Consider the following 24,456-nt stretch of genomic DNA (forward strand, 5'->3'; position numbering starts at 1 on the left):
ACTTCCACATCTGTCTACCTCAAAAACAAGCAAAAGAAGCAAACACCAAAACCACAAGAAAATAATGAAAGAAGAAACCTCCTCCCAGAATCTTTTAACTAGTAATTAGGATTTCATTCAGACTAATCTAATGTGGTATCTCTTCTAAAGCCAGTTTTTGAGTAAATCAGTTCCTTCCAGTAAACTGCATGTGACTGTAACTGTCGTGGATTCTCCGAGATCATGATGCTAGTTAAAAAGCAAGTATGTAAAGCAGTTACTTTTACCTTATGTAACTTCTTAATCTGGCACCACTTTATTAATTGGGATCTCCGTAGTGTTTTTATAGATCATCTCTTAGTCATTCGAAATATTGTGTTATTGTGGTTGTTTGCCTGTTTTCAACTGAAAGTGCTTCTGCCAACGTGTAGGTAGTACTAAGGGAACTAAAAGGAACAGGACTGCATCTCTTTTAGCACTTGGATTCCTCCCTGTGATGCTATAAAAATGCCATCCACACCTGTATTTATAATTTCATGGGGCTCTTGTAACAGCACGCAATAGCCTATAAAATCAAGGACTGTGAAGATAGCCAAAAGCTACATTTTATAAGATGTGTGGTATAATGTTCTAATCTTGTAGCACATGCACGTTGTTAAATCCAGTACAGCATCTTATGAGAGCGTATTTCACATTGGAACAGTATGCTCAACTTGCACATCTTGTCCTTGTAAAAATGCTATAGTAAATTTGTCAAAATTCTATCTTTTTTTCCCATAGGTGCAAGTGTTAAAATGCTTGTATCTATTTTAGTGGCTTTATATGCGTACTCACAAACAGCATAATTTCAGAGCAACACAGTTATTTTGTTAGAATTAAGGCTGAACTTCAGTTACAAAGCAGTTTTAATTATAGCACAGATACATTTAGATGGGAATTTTTTTTTTTTTTTTAAATTGTATTCAAATGATCTTTGACCACTCTGTTCATTTCTTTCTTCCTTGTGCCATAGCAATATAAACAGCAAGTTAAGGATTACTTGGAAATAATTATTTAAATAGAGCTTACATATTATTGTATTTCCTCAAGATTTGTTTAAGGACTTATACGAACATAGCTGCTGCTCTCTGAAATTGATTTACTTTTCATGTAAAAACTGAAAGTTTGGAATATCTACAATGAGCAAGGATGTGACTTAATGTCTTAGGTGCTTTTATGTCGCACTGTGTTTGGTTTCCTCACATATCTGCTTTACTAGGTTAGGCTCTTTCCTCATGTTACTGATACATTTTTCCCTTGCATGTGATTTAAAAATAGTGTCATTTTTCTATTTTAGACAGCACACTATTCATTTCTCTTGGCATAGTCTGCACTGATTTTCATTGGCTTATTCATGCACAAAGCTGTATCTGAGTAATTCTTTGTCTGTGCTACGTGATCACGTTCTCAAAATCTGCAAAAGGTTTTCAGAACCTTTTCTTGTTTACAAATACATCATTGGTGGTGAGTATCAACCTGAATTTAGGCAAGAATTGATTAAATTTTAAAGAAACTCCAAGAAAACTAAAAATAGTGAGATAAAAATATTGACTTAAACATCTTCATACTGCAGGTGATACAACTTGTCAGGAAATATCGTAGTACAAAGATGAAGATGGTGAAAAAAAGGGATAACAGCACGAGTTGAAACAAAGCTCAGTTACTGTATCAAATGGTTTTAAATCCTCAGGCAGAAAACTTTAATCAATTTAAATTTTCTTTGCATTGAACTTTTTTAAAAAGCAGGTGCAGTTGAAGCAAGTTGCAGAAGGATTTGTCCACTGAATTTTGAGTATCTCTGAGGATGGAGATTGTGCAAGTTGCTGGGGTGACTTGTTCCAGTGCATAATCACGCTCATGGTTTAAAAAATGAAATCTAAACAACAAACAAAACCTAACTCTTTTTTTTTTCCCAGACAGATTTTCCCCCATTCTCACCTGTGTGTTATTTCTTGTCCTCTTGCTGTGCAGCTTCAAGAGCAGTCTGACCCTGTCCTCCCATTAGATAGCTGCAGACAGCAGTGAGCTCTCCCCCTCACCTCTTTCATGGCTGAGCAAATTCAGAGCTTCACCTTCTAATATCACATGTTCCAATCCCCCATTTGTCTCGGTGGCCCCTTCTGTACTTGTTCCAATTTTTTTTCTGTTGTCAACTAGCAGGGCAGTTAACTAAAAGCTTGTGTTGATTAAAGTGGTACCAACCTGTGTTTGTGACCTTGGTTGGAGTGAGGGGCTGTGTGGGGTGAAATATAGCACTGAATATTTTGAAGTGGAAATAATGTGAAGTGAAGCCTGTAAGGTCATCTAGCAGCTTTTTGGATATGATGAACTCCCTTGTCTGTTGTGTCTTCAGTGTTGTAGAATACTGTCAGTTTGGTACTCTCTGCATTGCTTTAGATAGTCCATATGAGGAGGATTTAACATTTAATATCACATTTATTTATGTGAAAATACTTGGTGCTGCATAGTTCTGCGTTTGGATTTACAATAGAGACAGCAGGATACTGAAATCACTACACAAACACGATGTAGCAATTGCAGTTCACACTTGGATCACCGTACAAATATGATTCCCATCACTGAGTCCCCATGTGCTCATCCACAGCACGATGGATGTCCCATGTCACCAGGAAGGAATATGAGAGCTAAAGCCAGCTCAAGTCTGTTACTCTCTCAAAAGGTGCTTTCTGTTGGCTGTTCAGATTTTATGCTTTTTCTTTGGACTGAGCTACATAAATTTCTCCACTGCCCTGCTGCTGTGGCTAGCTGGAAAGGCACTGCTCTGCTAATTATCTCAGGGAAGTCTGTTCAAACAACTTGATGACCTACTGGTACAGCTGTATATCTGAAACAAAGGTTACCCTTGCTGGTATTGAGATAAGTTCAGTTAGCTTAACACTTATTATTGACAGGGTGGTCATGCCTTGCATTCTTCCGTGAGGTCGTTGCCCTTGCCCATCTGCTCTGAGCCTTCTTCCAACGCAGAAGTTTGTTGGTTACTTATTCATGCCATACTGTATCTCTTTGAGACTTGTAAACATGTTCCTTGTGAACTGATAGGTCACAAAGAACTAGATGGGAACCTGCATGTACTAGCTGCTCCTCATCTCAGAGCTGAACAGATGTGTATTTTGGCAACATGAACTAAGAATGCCCAGCTGCATGATGCTGAGCTGGAAAAAGAAGAGGGAGAAGAGCTGCAGGTAATAGCAGTACACTTAGCCTGCATCATACTTCTGGCCTGTGTCTAAAGGGGTTGCAAGAGAGGGCAACAGCCTCAATAGCAAGTTGATGACCTAGCTGAGTTGTTTGAAAGGCTCTGGTGAAAACAGGAACCAAAGTTTAGGGCCATAAGTGGATCCCTTCTGACTACATAAGTGACCCCACAGTACCTGGTCACTGTCCTTGTAGCCTTAATGGTGTTGGGAAGCTGTTTGGCTTTGGGACTAGGAGCCTCGCTGTAGAAAGGAGAATAAGGAGGAGATAACCAGGAAATAGCCTTCAGAGACTTGTAAGGGTTAGGTAACGTGCCTGTCAAATCTAGCAGTAATTCCAAAATTCGTCACTGTTACTTTGACACAAAGAAGAAAATACATAATTTCTTAGTTGCCTTCTGAAACAATCTGTTCAGTTTCTCTCATTGTAAAAACAACAGTTACCGCAATGAGGATGTTTTTGTCCTTTGAATATACATTTGGAAATGATTTTTTTCTCCCTCTGTATTTCTTGCACTACAAAACAGTATGCATACTGAGCTATTTTTGACTGTTAGAGGGAAGTTAGGGTACCCCCTACTGACTATTTTTGGAAATAAATCTGAACTATAATTCTACCTCTTCAGAGACAGCAGCAGTTGAACTTAATCCAATCTGCAATTTTAATAGGTTTTTAATGGGTTGAAGAAGAGTGTCATTGTTTGCTGTTTTGTTTTCTTTTCTTTTCCCCCCAGGTAATTTTGTTCCTGGGATCAACTGTCTGTGATAAAACTATCTTAAATGTGGGTACTTGGAGCTCTCAGGCTGAGTTCTGTAGGTACCAATGGAGATACCTTGATGTTTTCATACCTCTTGATGCCTAGTAACTGAAGCACAATTTATACCTTCAATGGGATAAATTTGATGCATTTTGCCTGTCTTTTCCTTCTTACTTAGTGGAATACACGTTTGTGTATTTAGATTTAAATGAGTGATTGCTTAATAACAAATATGTATTAAAATCTTTATTTTTACAAACCCAGTATACCATGATTTAAGACCTCACTTAAATTTCATATAGTGACAGATCTTTTGGTTCTTGTAACATATATTTTCTGTTTACATATGTGAGCAAGCTTTTCAGTCTGTGCATACAGATCTTAAATTCTTCTCTGCAGAACATTCTCAAATTTCATCTTTCTATTTCTTTTACTAATTTGATGATAATTCTACATGTTTTTCTGCTAAATCCTCTTATGTCAGAAATTGTTCTTGGAGTTATCCAGAGTCTTCAGTTTCCCCGGAGGTGTGCAAGGCCATGTTGGATGGGGCCCTGGGTGGCCTGGTCTAGTATTAAATGTGGAGATTGATGATCCTTGAGGTCCCTTCCGACCCAGGCCATTCTATGAGTTATTTGCTCAATTGTACCAATAACCCACTTAAAATTATCTAGGACTGTCTGAATTACTGAATTTGTAAGCAGGTGTGAAATGTTTATTTTGTTGAACAACTTGTGTAAATAAATATTTACATTAGATTTCTTGCCCTGAATTTTGGGATATAATGTTATGATTGTATTTTTTCCTAGAATTCATTAGCAAATGAAGTATCCACTCACTGTTGTAACTAATCATACTGTAGTTCCAGCAAAGCAGTATCTATTACTAGAGTTATTATATTCACTTTTTCATTAATATATATGCTAATAAAATAGTCCAGCGGCCTCATTTTTAACTTTGTCATTAACAGACTTTGAGCTTAACTGAATTTATTTTTGAACTGTATTTTTGAACTTGACTTTACGCGATACTTGTTCCTAACTATTACACACACCTCCATTTATTTTGTTATGTTATTTGATATTTTCAAGCAGTGCTGAAGGCTTAAATTAGCTTTAAGTTATTTTGCTTAGTAGTAGTTTATCTATCTTATTGTAGTCGCATACATGGTTGTCTCCTTCATTTCTTTCATTAACAGTTAATATCTGAAGCAAACTTCTTTTAAAAGATGTGATCCTTCTTTTTTGTTGTTTACCTTGCTGTTTTTTGTTTTACACATTTGGCTGCAGAGGTAAGGATTAATATCTCATGGGACAGAATGACTATTTTCAAACAGGATTCCTATATGGAACAGACAGAAAATGTAAAACAAATGATGAGATTTGTAAATGTAAAACAAATTATGAGACTATTACACAAAAGCCTTTTTGTTTGTTTTTGTTTGGGTCATAATCTTTAGTTTCAAGAAAATAATGCAAAAAGTAAACAACAGCAGTAGCTCCTTAGAAGCTAAATAGGTAGATTTTTACAGATATTATGGCAAATATCTGATTTGGTTCTGCAAACAGTTACTAAGATTAAAACTTCTTCCCAAGAGCAATGAGTTAAGCATACTTAACAGTTTTCATGAACAAAGAGTTACACAGATCTCTTTACTCTGCTCTTGCAGCTGTCGTGTTCTTCCTGTTGTCGTCATGCCTGTCTTTTTAATTCTACCCAAGCAACTGTTTTAAAAAAGTAAAAATTAAAAGGAGTGCTGCAGCCATTGTTTTGCTTGTTATTGATGCAGCTCTATAATATGTTTTGTTTATATGTAAGTAAAAAGTTTCAAGACTTTTGTGCTAAAATCTTTCTTGTTTTCCAATGAAGCTAACATTAATTAGCTTAACTGTTTTTGAAATTCTTCCCTACTTTTTTGCTTTCTTTGTGAAATTTGAGAGGCAGATCTCATTTACATTGGTTCTTTACTGGTATGGATTTCTAATGAATTATAAACTCCTGGAACTCTTATTCTTTCAAGGCAAGTCACAGTCGTCTTTGGAAACTGTACTGAATCCATACTGGAAAGTGTTGCATAAATATGCTTATTGTTGATTCTTTAAAAAAAAAAAAAAAAAAAAAAGGACAATGTCCATGGAAGCTTGCAGGCAAATAAGTTTTACATGTTCTGTCACTGTCTAGAAAACTTTGATTTAAAGCAATATCTAATGTTGGAGATGAGATGCAATTGTGGGGTGTTGGAAACTTGTGAATAAATATTGGGAAGATTTGGTGTGTGAGAATTATAATCTATGGAATGATTTCTCAGTGGTAGAGTTGTTTCTTGTGATTTTAAATATTAAATGGCATTTGCAGAAAAGTGAAATGATACTGGGTTTTTAGTTCTTCAGTCCAGTAGTTCTGAAATTTTTCCTTTATTTCACTTGTGTTTTCTTTATTGCTGTTGATAGTTTTCTTGTGTAAGGTCAGAACTGAACTGGGATATTAACCACCTATTACTTCTTACAGGTGCTGCTTCCAGCAGCTGGTCTCTTGCAACTGCAGGATGTGAAAAGGACTTGCTGTGAATTTTTGGAATCCCAGCTTCATCCTGTCAACTGCTTGGGAATTCGTGCTTTTGCTGACATGCATGCATGCACGGATCTATTGAACAAGGCCAACACATATGCAGGCAAGTTATCATTAGTTTAGAGTATTGCTTGATATTGGCATGGAGATGCGTACATGCTCATGGATTTCGTGTTTAACCACTCACACTTGCCCAAAGGAAATTGAATTTTATCCAGGATATTTCAGAAATACATTTTCTGAAGGAGACTGCGTTTTGTAGGAATGTCTGTCAGAAAGAAACTTTTGTCTATAACACAGTTACGAGTACAAAGGGGCAGTATTTTCATGGCCTATCAGGTCCATGAAACTTCTAATCCAGAAAGAATCTAGCTTGCTGCTTGAAATTTTTTGCACTGTGACTCAGAGGAGAAATGTAGGAAAAAAGAATTAAAACTCTGGTTTCAGAAGAGCAACTGCTAAGAGATGAGGTCTTGTCTATAGTTGTCAAGGCTGTTGGAAGAACATGAAGATGAAGGAACATGAGAGCATGTGGGGAAGCTATCTGTAGCCCCTGTACTGCACTGGCTAAGGAGTAAGGCAAGAAACATACCATATAAGTATTGTCTTGTAATTTGTCTTCTGAAAATCTTACTCAACTAGACCAAGACTTCAGATTTTCTCCTGTAAAGGGTATGTGTAGTATCATTCTTTTTGTCTTGACACCAAGTAGATAGAGGTACATCTTGTAATTAAGCATGTAGCTCAAACAACAAAATATTTTAGTACTCCAATTTTTACTCGTCTTTAGAGAACACTTGTTATTATTTCTCATTCTTTGCTAAAAAATCTTTATATAATTCTTAATTTTACTGGTAAAAGTACATTGTCCTCACAGACTGTTTTTCATATCTGCAAATGGAATGGCTCATCAAGTCTTGACATTTTCAAAATTAGGTTCTTACTTTGCTTGCTGCTGCGAATTTAAAAAAAAAAAAAAAAAAGCAATTCTGATTCTTTGGTGAACTAGCAGTAGCACTACTGCAGGGTAGGGGACAATAATTATTCCCTTTCTGTTTTTGGTGATGAGGCCTCAGGTGGAAAAGGCTGAACTAAACTTTATGACATGCAAACAGGCCGAAGTTAGACTTCATTGCATTCCCAAGAACACATGAAGGAAACAGACTGACCTATGCTAAAGGCTGAGAGAGAGAGAGAGAGAGAGAGAGGGGAGTTGATTAGGTCAAGAAACTAAAATTCCTGGATGATGAAAAGGAACGCATCTTCCTATGCATTAAAAAACAAAACAAAACAACAAAAAAAAAACAAACCAAACGCTGAGAAGGAAGTTTGGGGCTTTCCAGTGCTGGGCAACTTTAACTGATGAGATAAACTAATGATTTAGATTGATCTAAATCACACCTCGGTGCACAAAATGATTTGCTAGCTTGCATTTCTATGATTCTGTAAAGGCTAGAATCCTTCCTGTTTTCAAAAAACATTTTCTGTTGTTAGAAAGTATTATCAAATCGGTATCTATTAACATTATCTAGTACACCTGCATTACTTAACTGCTTTTCACACCAAGATAGATTGCTTAATGTAGATGACTAAACCATAAACATAGCTACTTGTGTAAGCTTTGCACAAAGCAGTAAGTTTGTAGCATAACACTGACTAGATCTAATGCTTTAATTTGTTCAAATAGCAATTTATCTTACTATCTTTTTTTGTGTGTTGAATGCCTTGGGGCCTTGATGTTTTGGTAAAGACTGAAGACATTACACTTATTTACTTTTTAATGCAAGTTTTTCATGGTGAACAAAAAAGCCTGCTTTTTATAGCGTTTAAACTTAGTAACCAGCAAATTAGTATATTTTGATTGTAGCTACAGTAGTGAATATTCAGAGAACAGGACAAACTTATTTTAGAATATACTATGAATTCAAAAATCCTGGGTTGTCAGAAGTTGAGAGAGATTCTCAGGTATGCATCTTTATGTGCAACTTCCACTATCAGTCCAGTCATGGATCTTTTTCTGTCCTTTTGGTGTCTACTGGATGTTTCATTTAGGTTACTTTAGGGTCAGCAAAATTCAACTGCTTTTCACCTAAATATCTTTCCCTTTCCTCTGTCTTCTTCCATCACTAGTGATGGATTTCAGCGTTTTCCTAGTTGTTGAGCTTTGTAAACTTGAACTATGCCATTTCTTTCAACTGCTGTCTTATTTATTCCTCTACTTTGTTTCTTTCCTCCCCACAAAAATTGTTCTACGTTGAATCTCCCTATTGTTGTAATGTACATCAACATCTGCTTCAACTTCCTCCTCTCTGTCTACTAAGCTTACTATACTAATTTTGCAGTATTCTGAAACGCCCTTTCTCCCCCCCCCCCCCTTTTTTTTTTTTTCCTCAGACAGATTAATTTCCAGTCTTTCATCCTTGGATTTTCCAATTCGGCACACTCTCCAATACTTTATTCTATCATTTCATCTCTCTCTCTCTCTCTCCCCCTCTCTCTCTCCCTCCCCCCACTGTTTTTGTCGGATTCCTCCAAAAATTTCTCCTCATGTATGCTTCCATTTTTGTCATCATATTCTTGGAGTCCTTCTGGACCATACCATGAGCTGTCAGCTCCACTCCTACTGTAGCTTCACTGGACCTGTCATGATTTTAAAGCAGTGCACACTCTGTTCTTACTCTTAAGATAAATATTCTGTGTGTGGTTGGGATGTGAGCTTCTTCATTGCCTGGCACCCTCTGCCTTGTCTTTGTTAATCCCTTGTGTTCTTCTGGGCTCAGTTTGAGAGCATTATAAAAAAGAGAATAAAAAATGAAACATCCTGCAAATGCTGCAAGGAAAAAAAAAAAGGCATGTTTTTATTGCTTTTCATAGTTTTTATAAAATGCATAATGGCAAATTAACCCTGTACTAATTGTTAATAATGTTAAAACTGAAGATCTTACTGAAATAGAGCCCTAACTGCTTATTTCAGATGTCTAGGTCTAAATAGTAGGCTTTTTATTGCCATGAGTAATTTCAGACCTCAGAAAGATTTTCATGAATGTTTTCAGTTGCTTTCCTTCCAAGTATATCTGTTTTCAATATAGCTTTTTTTTCCCCTTCAAATTTAGTAGATTATAGTTTCTCTATCAAGAATAGATATTTGAGGAAGAAACAAATGCAGCAAACTCATGTGGCTAGGTGTCCATTAAAAGAATCCTTGGTTGTGGTCTTGTGTGAAACAGCTATACAAAGGGACTATGCTCAGTAGTATTTCATTATTTTAACCACATGAACTTGTATGCAAACCATTTATATATCAATTAAAAAAAAACCCAAACCAACAGCAATAATAACAACAGCACCAACAACAATTCAAGAGCTATTCAGCTTGGTTTTAAAAGAACTAGCTTTTGTAATGCATGCCTTAGAGTAAAAGTTCAAATGTAGATGAATGTCAATGCTCTCTATGATAACTGTATTTAGAGTATTATGCACAAGGTTTTAATTAAATATTTTCTGCCTTTTAGTGATGCCTTGTCAGCTCCTAAAGGCTGTCATATTTCTGATCTTTTATGCAACAGAGAGCAAAGCTTGCATTTACTAGATATAGCTTAGATAGCTAATTCTTTTAGGGAACACATTTCCATATAACCATTGCTTAATTTTTCATTTGAATTTCTTTTTTTCCAGCTTCTATTCTGACTGTGTCTTAACATCTAAACAACTTCACTTTTAAACTACCTTTGTTTAGTTTAGTAGTTGCAGTTGATATTCATGGAAATTAATTTCTAGAAATATAAAATCTAAGACATTGGCAGGACTATGAGTGCAGTACTTGTTATAAAAGCGTTTGATAGCATCTGTACTGTGTACAGATTATAGTCTTCCCTCTGAGGGAAGATGTTGTTTAGACATGCTGTGGTAGGAGAGACACTGCAAGCAGAGTATAGACAACAGAGGAAGGATAAGGAAGCTATTTGTTCTTTTTGTTGATCCCATGTGGGACTTGCCACTCCTGATGAAAGGGCTTAGGCAAGAAAGGCTGGCCTCCATTTCTCCTTGGAATGAGCTGATCATCAATGTTGCTGGATTTGTCTTCTGACTCCCCAGTTTTCTTTTGTACAATTTTATATCTTTCCAGGTCAATGTTTTTCCTCTTGAATTTTCAAGCATCTAACTGCCATCTTGGCATCATAGCACCTTTTTTGCCTGTTCTTGGATGGCTCTGTGTACTTCTTCAAGGCTCTTTCTCACAACTTAAATTTTTTTCTTAAAAGTCTGAGCCAAATATATGTGGCTGTGTCATTTCAGAATCAGAGACAGCTGAACTTCCCAGGAGCACACATTTCAGGATTACAGAAGAGGACTATTTCATTGGAAGAACGGCAAAAATATTGTCCTGCTAGAGTAACTAAAATACATTTGGATGTTTAATTTCTTGAGCTTGTTTGGAGGTTCTAGCAGGGGAGCGCAGCTACCGTATACCCTTGACTGATGAACGGTACCGTCTCTATCGGGGAAGGTCGTCCTCTTCGACCAGGCGTGCAGCTTCGGGAGGGACGCACATGGAGCGGTGAGAGAGGAAGGGGACACCCACCTAGCCAGCCAGATCAGCCAAATCAACCCTGGCGATCAATGGGGTGACAGATGTCGCAGCCAGATCGCCCTCACATCCTTGCAGATGACACCAAGCTGGCTGGAAGTGTTGATCTGCCTGAGGGTAGTGAGGCCCTACAGAGGGATCTGGATAGGCTGGATAGCTGGGCTGAAGCTAATGGGATGAGATTCAACAAGACCAAATGCCAGGTCCTGCACTTTGGCCACAATAACCCCAGGCAACGCTACAGGCTTGGGGCAGAGTGGCTGGAAGACTGTGTAGAGGAAATGGACCTGGGGGTGTTGATTGACGCTAGACTGAACATGAGCCAGCAGTGTGCCCAGGTGGCCAAGAAGGCCAATGGCATCCTGGCTTGTATCAGAAATAGTGTGGCCAGCAGGAACAGGGAAGTAATTATCCCCCTGTACTCAGCACTGGTGAAGCTGCACCTCGAGTACTGTGTCCAGTTTTGGGCCCCTCACTGTAAGAAAGACATCGAGGCCCTGGAGCGTGTCCAGAGGAGGGCAACAAAGCTGGTGAGGGGTCTTGAGCACAGGCCTTATGAGGAGTGGCTGAAGGAACTGGGATTGTTCAGTCTGGAGGAGACTCAGGGGAGACCTTATTGCTCTCTACAACTACCTGAAGAGAGGTTGTAGTGAGCTGGGGGTCAGCCTCTTCTCTCGTGTGACTAGTGATAGGACTAGAGGGAATGGCTTCAAGCTGCGCCAGGGAAGGTTCAGTCTGGAGGTTAGGAAATACTACTTCTCTGAAAGGGTGGTCAGGCACTGGAATGGGCTGCCCAGAGAGGTAGTGGAGTCACCGAGCCTGTTGGTGTTCAAAGAGTGTTTGGATGTTGTGTTGAGGGACAATGGTTTAGCGAGAACCATTGGTGATGGGTGAATGGTTGGACTGGATGATCCTGTGGGTCTTTTCCAACCTTAGTGATTCTATGATTCTGTGATTCTATGATTCTTCCACTTTTTGTTATATTTGCCATTTAATATTGAAGAAAAAGAGTCTGAAAGATAACTTCTGCTAATAGACAATGGTGACATAAAAAAACAAATTGATGCAAGTGTAGATCGAAAGTTATTAGAAAACTGAGACTCTGAAACTGCCTTCCAGCGGGAGTAAGGTCCCAAATTTCATTAAAATTGGAGCTTCATAATTATGTGATGGGGCTGGTCCTCCTGGCTACTAAATTTCCATAATCTAGGAAATCCATTTATATAGGCATCGTTATCTGATACCTTTCAAGAGATTTGAAAATAGTGGACGCTTGATACAAATTACTTGGAATTAGCTTCCCTTACAATTAAATTTTCTAACTGAGATCCTGGGATAAATTGGAAAGGCTAATTGGACAGCCTTACAAGGCAGCTGGTATGCTGGAGCGGTAGAAATACTTCTTGTCTTTGATGCTGAAAGTATCTGTTCTTCCTTCTTGTACTGTTTCATTATTATGCTTTTAGTTAAAAGTGGTCTTGATAACCAGCTTTACACAGCAAAGCTGTTTGGCCTTAGTATCATTCTGAGAAGCTTCTGATGGGGAATCTTAGCATGAGTTGTGAAGCATGGGCTGTGAGATTGTACTTAACTGTGGTACACTGCATGCTGTATTCTGGTACTATGCCTAAAACTTTGAGGCCTGACTAGATCTGGAAGCATGTCTGCTGCAAACTATTCTGGTGTACGTTTGTACTCGTGAGATTTAGAGGGCATATTTAGCAGAATCTTTCTTACAATTCTATTCTGAGAGCAACGTCTGTTGCTATGCTTCTGTTACCTTGGCTGCTATGAGTTTCATGGTGTTCTAAAAAGCAGATATTTAAGCATAAAATTAACAAGACAGATTTTTCAAAATTGGTTTCTGCTGTGTTTAGCTCCTGCCAGTTAAACTGGACAAGCTTGTCTGGATTCCTCTTGGCCAGTGCCTTGAGATATGCTCTTAGTAAAGACATTTTCTCACAAGTTAAAAATGTGACACTGTGAAGTAATAATAAATAAATAAAAACTAATTCTTCCTAGACGTGCTTGAGATATATGCTTGAGAAATTATCATTGTTCTTGTAAGTGAATGTAAGACTGAGGTATTTCCAAGCTCTATGCTCTGCATCTCTGTAAAATAAAGTAAAATAAATGTTATCAGTTCAGGAAGAAGCTGTGTTTCTGGGAAGCTGCAGCTGGTTTTGTAGGATTAGCACATCAGAAAGACACAAGTACTCCGTTTAGTTTAGAAAAAAGATTTATTTTTTAATAGAGTAAAAGTTGGCCTGTAACACAAAAAATGCTTACGAAAGAGAGTTGAAATATTTGATGGAGATCTTTTGTTTCAAAAACGAATAGATGCTGGATTACTGTCATGCAAAGATCTAAAAAATAGGAAGATTTTTTTCCTTTTATTAACTGCAACCTATGCCACTGATAAGCTCCAGCCATATTTTTCAAACATATTAATGCAGCTGTGGGAAGATCCATTGGGAGAAGATTTCTGGATGCGTACAATGTATTGAAAAGTTTGTTTGGAAATGCGTATTAAGTATCATTGACTGCTGGAATACAAAAATGTTGCTAAATGATTGAAGCCTGTTGCTAGTTGATGAGAAACATAGGCAGTTTTCAGTATGTAGAGACAAGCATTGGGGACAGACATTGCTATAAAACAAAGTAGGAATGAGTTAGAGACTCTTTTTTGTCACTGTGACTCTCTGAAAGGTTTTGCATCTGAGGAAACTACAGCAGTCCTTTGCTTTTTGTATTTATTCCATTTATTGAAAGGAGATCAACCAGGGGAGTGTTTAACAGTGGGTATATAAATGAGTGAAGTAGTCTTTGTGAATTAATCCACAAATGTTTGTAGCATGAAGTGTCCTATGCAAACTTCAGATGCCGCTGAGAATACATTATCTACAACATCTCAATACAATATGCAAGAATATCTCTTACACTATCAAGTCATATACCTTTTGGACAGGAAAAGGTCCAAAAGGTACAGAAAAAGTAATTTATATCAAACATCCACTATTTTCAGATCTCTGTGAGACATCAGATACATGTAAATGGCCCTCCTAGGTTATATAAATCGAGTAGCCAGGAGGACCAGCCCTTTTGGCCAAGCACTTACTACTACTATGCTGAAAAGTACCAACAAGTGGTACTTTTACAGCTCCTCTTTATCTTCCTTTGCTCTCCATGATAGCTATGTTTAGTGTACTTCCAAGCATTTTGTTACTAGCTGCTTTCACGTTAAGAACTTCCTCTTTGTCTCTTCAGTTTGTTCTTGAAGCTGAAGTCCCAACCTACTGATACAGGGCAGGCAAGGACACATCTTCAGCTACCCAGATAGAAACTGGGTCTGTGCCAGTTGTGAAAATTTGAAAATCTGGTTTTCATATGCAATTGGAACAGGTATTTTAGAAGCTTCCTAAAGTTGAGGGATCTTCTTATTTTTAAGGCAGGTTGAAGTTCTGATGATTAAGAATTATAATTCTACTTGATCAGAAACTGGGACTTCAGGAGCCAAGGCCCTGTAGTTCTTAAGCCAGCTTATTTCCAGGCTGCTGGATTCTCAAGCCAGCTGGCTTCAGTATCTAGGTAAAGCAGCAAGAAGTCAGGCAAGGTTCCAGTATGAATTTGTGAAAGTTGCACATTGTGTGCAGAATTCTGGTTTGGAAAAAATAAGTATTTTATCCTCATATGAAAACTTCTAGCCAGATCATTCTATCTGCTTATCTAGGAGATGTTCGTGACTAAAGTAAGGCTATCTGTTTCAACAAATAAAAACACAGCTAGTTTGAGATTTTGGAGGGGAGAGATGCACACAATGTTTGGTCATGTCATAAGTTTCATGATTTTTGATGCTAATGTCTCATTGTCAAACCTTTCAGGATTTGAGAAATAATATGGAATAATACCACCTAACCCAGATGGTAAAAACACCACCCAATATTATTTTTCTCTCATAATTGTTATGAAAACGAGTCTAAATGGATTTTTTTGAATTCTTCATGTGGGATCATATTATTTCAAAGTAAGATGCTGATATCCTTCTCGTTTAAGGAAGCAGAAAGGTTTGAATTTCATACATGTTTTTATGTAATAGAAAAAAGCCTCCTGTCTTCAATGCTTGAACAGTTTTAGATAAACCACCATTGGCAGATTTAATTGGTGTTTTTGAGTTTCCTTATTTTTTTCATTTCTTATTTTGAATAATTCATTTTGTTGTAATTTCATTTGGCTTCTGCTAAACAGTTATCTGTCAATCACTTAAGATGGTCTCCTTGACAACAAGAAATGCAATTCTGAAGAGGCAAATGATTTCACTTTACCTTCCCACTTATTTTTTTTTTCTCATGGATAAAATTTAAATAGCAATGTACCCTCCTACTTCTTGGCCTTATGCATTATTTTATGCTTTAAGCACAGAGGTGGCATCCTGTAAAAAAAAATAGCCTCTTATTTTTTGCTCAAATACTGTATTTTTTTTTTTTTAATTTTCTCCTACAATTATCTTCCTAGCCTGAGGACAAATGATAGCTTCACCTTTGCAAATTACTTCAAAAATTCTCAGCTTTTCCTCTTCTGGCTATGGACTGGATTTCTTCTTTTTCCTCACAGCATGTCATAAATCTAAATCACTTTTTTTTTTTTAATTAAGGCTTTTGTATATAAAATTGAGTATTTCTAGATGATGAAGTGTATCTTGTTGAATGTGATACTGTTGGACTGGCTTCCTCACAAAAAGATGAACAAGGCTTCTGAGATTTATATGTTTTGTTTTCCTTTTCTGCCTGCTTTTTTACTCAACTTCTGTGTTCTGTCAAATGTACTGTTTTGTGGTACTGTCACTTAAAATTTGGAGTTTATCATGAAACTAATTTATGCAACTTACAGTTTTCAATTTCTATGTGTAATGTGCTAATAGTAAAATTAAGCAGATATTTATTTCAGTAAGTGCACCTCTCAAATTTCTACTTAGGCTCAAGAAACTGCATATCTGTAGTCTGAAAAGCAAACAGACAAACATAAATATTGGTAAGGAATGAAAGAGTAATGGTAGTGTTATAGAAATCCATTTGCTTCTCCTCATCCATTCTCTTCCATAGGCTGAAATACTGCGGAAAATACTACTTGTCTGTATTACAAAATAATGTTGCAGAATTGGAGGGAATTGAAGGGATTATCATTACATGAATGAAAAGGCTGGTAGGATAAGAGAAAAGGCAAGGACTATCTACTTAGAATAGAAATTGAAGGATAAAAAAGAATAACAATTTTGAGTAGATTCCAACTTTCTGTCATTGAATTGAGCATTAGAGCATGTTGATAAAGTCTGATCAGTGGTAAAATGTGTATTAAGTTTAGATGCAGGGCTTTTACTTCAGTGACACTAGGATTATTACTGTAGGGAAGTATCAGCCAATAATTTAACAGAGGTCAGAGGACTGGATTAGATTATGTCTTACTGAAACTCATTGTTTAATAAAATAGTTTTTATTATCATTGACATATGTTTTGTATTCTTGAACTTTTATCTGAAGCAGTTTATATTGCCAGTTTGAAGGTAAGCAGGATGCTGAACTAGATAGAGAACTACAGTTATCATGCTGCATTAGGTGTATATATTATATATTGCACATTATAAATTATATAGTGTTCTCTAATCTTTACTACAGTTCAAAAAAGCTATTCTACCTTGAAAAGTCAACCTGAAACATTGGACTTCTTAATCTGCAAGTATTCAGCATTGTATAAAATTTCTTCACAAAATCCAAAGAATGATTGAGGTGGGAAGGGGCTTTTGGAGGTCCCCTGGTCCAACCTCATCTCTAGCAGGGCCACCTAGAGCAGGCTGCACAGGCCCACAACCAGGTGGCTTTGGAGATCTCCAAGAAGGAGAATCCATTGCCTCTATGGGCAGTTGTTAAAGAAAGAAAAAGTTAATATCAGGCATCAAGTGCTATAGTACCACCAGGGGAGTGGCAGAAAAGGCTTCAGAAAATTCATTAGTTTGAATGTATTTGATAACTTTTTAAAACTTTACTTAACTTTGAGTGAATTCTTAAATTTACTGTAAGAATTGTTCCTTTTAACTTTTGTTAAGCCTAGTTGGAGAGGGTAAAATACCAGTTAACTGGATGGAACTACTTACAGAGTAGGTGAAGAGCTTACAAAGAAATTTTAAAAGAAGGGAGAAGACAGGTGAATAACTGAACCAACAACTGTATTAGGTTACATGCTCTGTGTTAGAAGAAAGTTCCTGGTTCTACAGCCAGTTTATTAAATTTTGTCAGCTTTGTTTAAAACTTTGAGGCATCAAAATTAAAAAAAAAAAGAGGAAAATTAAGCAGCTCTGACATCTTGTAAAGACTGTGGTATGTAGTATTTTTATGAACTGAAAGAACCTCTGAGAGATGCAACAGGTTGCAAACCTGTTGTACAGCTGTTTGATTTGATCTACGTTCCTCTGTATAACCACTAGTTAGTTGTAATGAATCAGCCATTGTTCATGTTGAATTGCGGGTTTAAAACATTTGTCAACAACATACAGGATGTGTTCTTTTTCTGGAATCTTTTTTGCTATATTTGTGTGTGCTTTCAAATATAAAGTTAGCAAAATGAGAGTTTATACTTGTCCTTGACAATTACTTGAGTAGAACCACTGAAAACATTAAATTGATATGGTTGCTACTGTAAGTAGAATATATTTTAATATTTCAGTTACTTTAAAGAATCTTTAAATATAAATACTATATGTAAGTACTTTAACCTATATAAAATGTTAAGCTGCAGCTTCCAAGTGTGACTAAATAGCATACATATGGAATCATATTCACTCTTTTTCTTCTACTACTCTAATGCTTGGTTTGGTGTGACTTAGCACTGTATGTTAATGTACTTCTTTTCTCCAAACAGAACAGCACTTTTCTGATGTCGTGCTTAGTGAAGAATACCTCAATCTTGGTGTAGAACAGGTGTGCAGTCTGATATCCAGTGACAAACTTACAATTGCCTCAGAAGAGAAGGTAAGTCCACCTATACTACACTATTCTTACTATCCTTGTAAGCTTGTTCTTACTGCTCCTGAAAACCATCTGGATAAATTTGTTGTTTCCTTAATGAAATTAAGCACAAACTGTGCTAGTTTGGAGGATTTTTTCCCAAGAGCGTTGTCAGTTTAGTGAAAATTGATCTCCACGCATGAAAATCCTAGAATTGTATTAAATCACATAATCCTCTGTTCCTTGAAAAAACAAAGTCAGTTAAATGGAATTTCCTTCTCATCTTCAGCAGAACAAAGAGAGTACATGCTAGGAGTCATGCATACAGGTTTAACCAACTCAGAAATAGTAGTTTGAAGAACAAGTTAATGCCACCTACTAACTTTGACATAAGCAATCCTATCAAAGATATATATATATATATCAAGTGCCTGTTTTTAGACTAAGTGAACAAGTATGCATTGAAAAGGAGATGCCTCAGTAGCTTGATGCAACCAAACTTGAAGAAGTTTAGGTTCAGCTTTAGCTAGATCTTACCCTGCCAAAACTTGTGAAACTTGATCTTCAGTGAGTCTAGTGGATATCCTTGAACATCAAATGATTTTTTTGTGTGTGGAGGCATTTGCTTTGAGCCTTTGATCTAGTTGTGATTAGTTAAAAATCTGTTTTCCTTTTTCAAGTGAGTATGTAGTTGTACTGACATCTCCGCTCAAATGAACTTAAACTGCATTTTAAAGCATGTTTCAATACCGATTCGATGGCTCAGTTGTGTTTCGTGTATAAACATTTTTTCATAATGGAGAAAGTCTCAATCTAAGAGTAATCTGCTTAAACTGCAATTAACAAAGTCAAGTTGCAGTTCCCATAATACTCTGAAGGTCCAGATGTTGCTGATGCATACAATGCTACGCACTGTACCTTAATGCTCAAGCACCTTAATGAACTGTTGTGAAATACAGGAGAAACTGCACTTGGTGTTGCTTCTCCTGGTAAGACTTGATGAAAAGTCATTTGAGTGATGGGTGTGGCATGTCAGTTCTCTAAGACAAGAAGAAAAGTATGAGCATTGTGATATCTCTGCTGTATTGTTTATACAGTATTACTGGATTTTCAGTATTAATGATATCACTCTGTGTATTTTGTCAGTGTAGCACAACTACCCTTGATTAGATAAATATAGAAATAATTGGGGCTGTAACTACTACAGTCTTTTCTTATATTAGAAAAGTAAAAGTTATTTTTGGAGATAGACTGATACTTTGTACTCACAGATTTGTAAGTCAAGGGACTTGCATTTGTTTGTTTTCTGGAAGGTATTTGAAGCGGTGATAGCATGGGTAAACCATGACAAAGATGTAAGGCAGGAGCTAATGGCACGCCTGATGGAGCATGTCCGGCTGCCTTTACTTTCCCGGGAGTATTTAGTTCAGGTAAGCAAAAAAGAATACTAATTCTTGAGCACGTGAACAGTTGTTTATTTCTTAATGCCAGGTGGATAACTTTAAATTTAAACAACAGTGTCACGTAATGCATTACTAATGGTAAAAAATAAAAGAAGAAACCACTACCACATGTGCACACATGTATGCATGCACGGAGTCAAGTAAGAGGCTGCCGCATAAAGGATGCCATGTGTAATTAATTTATTTGTTTGGATGACTGCTTTTCATGGCATACTACTAGGCTGAATGATTAAATTTTCTGAAGTCAGGATAGCTTTCATTTGTAATACAGTCTTTGATTCAACATTTCCTAAGAGGATATTAAGTTTCAGAATTATATCTGCTAAATTGATTAGGGCTTAGTGACAAAGAAAATGTTTCTTTACCTGGTTTATATATAAAATATGGATATATGTTAATTTTGTGAGATCATGTTGATTACTTTGGTGTCGGGTCAAATATTTAAGACTGAAAACAGAGTTTCACCATTAACATTAATAGGTACAGTAGTAGGTTGCTAGTATTTAGTTTTAGAAATTCTGTCTTCATGATATGAATTTCTTCCACTTTGTTGTTGCAGGCTGCTTTAAATTCTTTTCTCTCCTCCAGTCTACCTTTAAGTGTTTGTATATGAAAAGCCAAGAAATGTCTGATTGTGAGCAGTCATTTGCTACTGCCAAATGCTATTTCTTCCACTTTCTAATTAAAAGAATCTACATCTTCTGATTTCTTCTCAATGACTGCATATTGCCAACACATATGTACATTTTGTGCCTAAATGGTTAAACTATTAGCTAAAAAATTAAGGTGATCTGCATTTTTTTCTGTGATACAGGCTTTATTACGCTTCAAAGTATGATTTGCATTTACTTACTTAACGTGCTCAGATCTTGTTAAACTTCTATTAATAAACAGAGAGTTGAAGAGGAAATATTGGTTAAGAACAGCAGTGCTTGTAAGGATTACCTCATTGAAGCTATGAAGTATCACTTGCTGCCAACTGAGCAACGAGCGCTGATGAAAAGCACTCGAACGAAACTGAGAACGCCTGTTAGCCTTCCAAAAGTAAGACCCTTATTTTTCCAATGCACTTATTTCTTCAAATTCCATTTTAACAGATAATGACAGCATTACTATCACTTAGTCCAGTAAAATAATTCATATCAGAATAGTTTGTCTCAAAAAAATGTAAGAAGTGGTTAGCTTTACAATCCGTATAACTTCTGAAACAATTTTTTTTCTTCCTTCTCTCTCTCTCTCTCTCCAAAATATATATTTTGAGGAAGTTTTTCAGCATTTGTGAAATATACAATGATGATCCTGTTGTTAGAGACAAAGTAACCCTGGTTTAAAAATAAAATTAAATTTAAAAAATGAACCAATACTTCTGAGTCATGGCCTTTTATTTTTTTCCTAAGTATAAAATTTTGTTCATTTAAAATAAATTGTGTGTGTGTGTGTGTGTGTAAAATCTTCTATCTGATGATAAAGAAGTTTTGTTGCACTCTTATGGCAACTGCAATAATGGAACAGGAGATTCCTTTCAGCAGATTTAGCACTTTTACCTCAAAGGAGCCAAATAAGGCTGTTCTATGATGGATGTTCACAGTACCATTGAATATCATAGCTACACAATTCTTCTACCTGCAGACTGAGTATGATGTGAAGATACAGCAGAATCTGCCTTGTTCATGGGAGCTTTAAATTCTTGTTGCTTCCTGCTTTTGTACCTCAGATATTTGCTCTAGACAGAGTTAATAGTTGTGTTTTTTGAAAAATGAGTTATGCCTACTTTGCAAGGCCCAAATTGCTTTTTTTAGGAGAATTGCCCTCTGGTTTTTAAAAACAAGTGCTCTCATATTTACAAATAATTAACAAATATTATCTCCCTTTCAGTTGATGATGGTAGTTGGAGGACAGGCACCAAAGGCAATTCGCAGTGTTGAATGCTATGATTTTAAAGAAGAACGCTGGCATCAGGTGGCTGAGTTGCCTTCCAGAAGATGTAGAGCAGGTAAATAATGTCCAATATCATATTACATTGGTTAATGCTTCAGACTTTAGCTGTCTACATAAAGCTTCCTACGCTCTTTCAAACAGTAATTAAAATAGTTATCTGAGAAGGGCCAAGTCTTGACTTCAGTGATCATCCTTAAAAATTAAATGACGTACTTAGATATGTACAAGTTTGATAATTTGAATTTAATTTGTATTTCAGCTCATAATCTGAGAATAAGCAACTTCAACTGCCAGCGATACAGAGGATAAATATATTAAAATACTAATACATTATAATAATTAGCAATTCTATTACTAAGATACCTTAGTATTATTATGTTAGATGAAGAATGTGAAGAAGTGACCACCTGACACCAAAAAGGTGAAAATGTGATCTTTAAATGTTTGAGATATCTAAGCAAGAAGAAATGCAGCAAGCATCACTTTCAGGAGTGTGAGACATTAATAACAAAAAGTATCACAACTTCTAGTACTTAAATTGAAGGAAGTGTGGCTCTACGACACTCAAAAGCCTATGTAGTGAGTACTGAAAATTGTGTCCAGTATTTGCATACTTAGGAAAGTACAGAATAAAATAATTTAAGAAACGGATTAAAATGCTCAGTTCTCTCCATTTTCTTGCTCTAGGAATGGTGTATATGGGAGGCATGGTTTATGCTGTTGGTGGTTTCAATGGTTCATTAAGAGTTCGCACAGTAGATTCTTATGATCCAGTGAAGGACCAGTGGACAAGTGTTGCTAATATGCAAGACAGGAGAAGCACACTGGGAGCAGCTGTATTAAATGGACTTCTCTATGCTGTGGGAGGATTTGATGGGAGTACAGGTATCTTTGCCTTTACCTTCTGTTGATAAGTTTACTCTTGATGTAACTGTATCAAACATAAATATCTCTTACCTGTGATGAAAGGAATGGTGAGGATAGCATAGCACCTTGTGGTTGGAGCATGCTTTAGTGGGCACATCCTTCTGCCCAGTACTTTAGGCATAATGCCTGGACAAGTTCCCTTTCAGTATTACTTCTATAGTCTAAGGAGCCTGCGAGCAGAAAAATTACACCTCTAAATTTTTGTCTAGTGTAAAGAGGATTATAAACAATGTTGTCTGAACTGTGGGAAGGCTTTGTACACACAGTCATTTGCTTCACAGGTGCATTAAACCTTTTGTCTGGACATTCTTTCTTTAATAGCTACTACTGATGAGCATGTGTACACAGGAGAAAACATTTTCTCTTTATTTCAAGAGAAATAAATTCAAGGAAGAATTTTTCAAAGTTTCACAAGCTTTTACTAATTTGTCCATTTACAGACACCAAGAATGTGGTGACTGTATTTGGCCATCTAAAGGATACCAGTTACACCTTTTGCATAGTAGTTTAAAATTAATTTAAGTTTACAGATATGAAGAATCTTCTGGAAGATACAAGATACGTTGCATCTAGATTTGTAGAGAACATAATGTTGTATTGTCTTGATAGGTTTATCATCAGTTGAAGTTTACAACTTAAAGACTAATGAGTGGTTTCATGTAGCTCCAATGAACACAAGAAGAAGTAGTGTTGGAGTGGGTGTTGTTGGAGGTAAGTTCACAAATAACATTAGAAATGAGGCGGTGAAACGCAATCATTTACCTTACTATCTTTTTTCACCTACTTCAGATTTTGGTTTCTGTTCAACCCTGTCAGTCAAATGATGTGAACAAAACATAGTCATTCTACTTTGTTTTGGCAAGCTTTTACCATAGGTGTTGTAATGGTTTTTTTTTTTCAGTTTCAACTGTGTATCAGATATGCCTAAGGCCAACCAACAGAAAGTGTGCTAACCATGCATGCTCTATATTATGCATGTCAGCAAAGATAAAGAGCCTGTTTACTGAAGCGATGACCAGAAATTGGTCTTCAGTGATGTAACTCTGTACTGTTACCTCTGTTATCTGTGGCTGACTGGTGTTCAAGGGCAACTTGGTGGCGAATAGCTTGGTTGTCGCTTGTGCAGTGCAGACCACAGCTAGCTTGCGGGTCCTGAAACAGTTTTAGGCATTCTTTTTTCTTAACTGTGTAGGAGCCACTGCTGTTTCTTATCTAAAAAATGGAGACTGCGCAAGTAATTTTCATCTGAATTTTTTTTTATGTTTCTAGAAAGTCTTTAAGTGAGCTAGCACTGTTAGATACACTTGAATTAGTTTGCCTTTGAGCAATTCTTAATTAAAACAGAATAAAATGCCTTTATATTTCAGCTAGGCAATTCAAAATCTTTTGACTTACACTGTTCTTGTTAGATACAAAAGCTGTCTTTTACCTCCTAAAAATGACAAGAACCAGAGTGTATTATTGTAAGCTACTGACAAAAATAGAAACTCGCAGTAACTGATTGATACAAGTACTGTGTAGTAGCTAACTCTGAACAGTGACTTCCCTTCTGCATGTTTAACAGTATAGTCCATGTGCATTAGAAATTTACGGATTTTTCTTGGTTACCTTTATAGGTAAACTGTATGCAGTTGGTGGCTATGATGGGGCATCACGTCAGTGCCTTAGTTCAGTCGAATGCTATGATGCCAATACAAATGAGTGGAGCTATGTTGCAGAAATGAGCACTAGACGGAGTGGAGCAGGTGAGTGAACAAAAATTAACAATCACAGTAAAACTGAAGCAGATTTGTGGTTTTAAATTTTATCGAAAATATTAAAGGTAAGCTAAAGTCTGAGTCTAATGAAAAGTATTAGTCTTAGATGGCAGACTTATCTCAGGTTATAAGTACAGAAGTGTCATACAGAGTAAAATTTAGTCTGTTAAGAGTAAATATTTTCCCTTGCTTTTTCATACTTTTTATACTCTTCCCATGGTTTCTGAAG

The 24,456-nt window shown here is 36.5% G+C and overlaps 1 protein-coding gene across 9 annotated transcripts in view; it reads left to right on the plus strand.

Annotated features, from left to right (window-relative positions):
• Positions 1–24,456, plus strand: part of KLHL2 (kelch like family member 2) — a 60,744-nt gene that overhangs the window by 30,072 nt on the left and 6,216 nt on the right. For 6 of the 9 annotated variants that reach the window (NM_001277820.2, XM_040698872.2, XM_015285298.3 and 3 more), the window contains 8 exons: positions 6,500–6,662; positions 18,057–18,166; positions 19,456–19,572; positions 20,500–20,649; positions 21,481–21,598; positions 22,231–22,428; positions 23,080–23,181; positions 24,087–24,215. In NM_001277820.2, coding sequence (NP_001264749.1) covers positions 6,500–6,662; positions 18,057–18,166; positions 19,456–19,572; positions 20,500–20,649; positions 21,481–21,598; positions 22,231–22,428; positions 23,080–23,181; positions 24,087–24,215 — 1,087 coding nt within the window. Of the gene's footprint in view, positions 1–3,066; positions 5,805–6,499; positions 6,663–18,056; positions 18,167–19,455; positions 19,573–20,499; positions 20,650–21,480; positions 21,599–22,230; positions 22,429–23,079; positions 23,182–24,086; positions 24,216–24,456 lie in introns of those variants that run through there. The other 3 variants (XM_015285299.4, XM_046940052.1, XM_046940054.1) reach the window with 2 other exon arrangements.

This window comes from Gallus gallus, chromosome 4 (assembly GCF_016699485.2).
Source record: "Gallus gallus isolate bGalGal1 chromosome 4, bGalGal1.mat.broiler.GRCg7b, whole genome shotgun sequence".
NCBI lineage: Eukaryota > Metazoa > Chordata > Aves > Galliformes > Phasianidae > Gallus > Gallus gallus.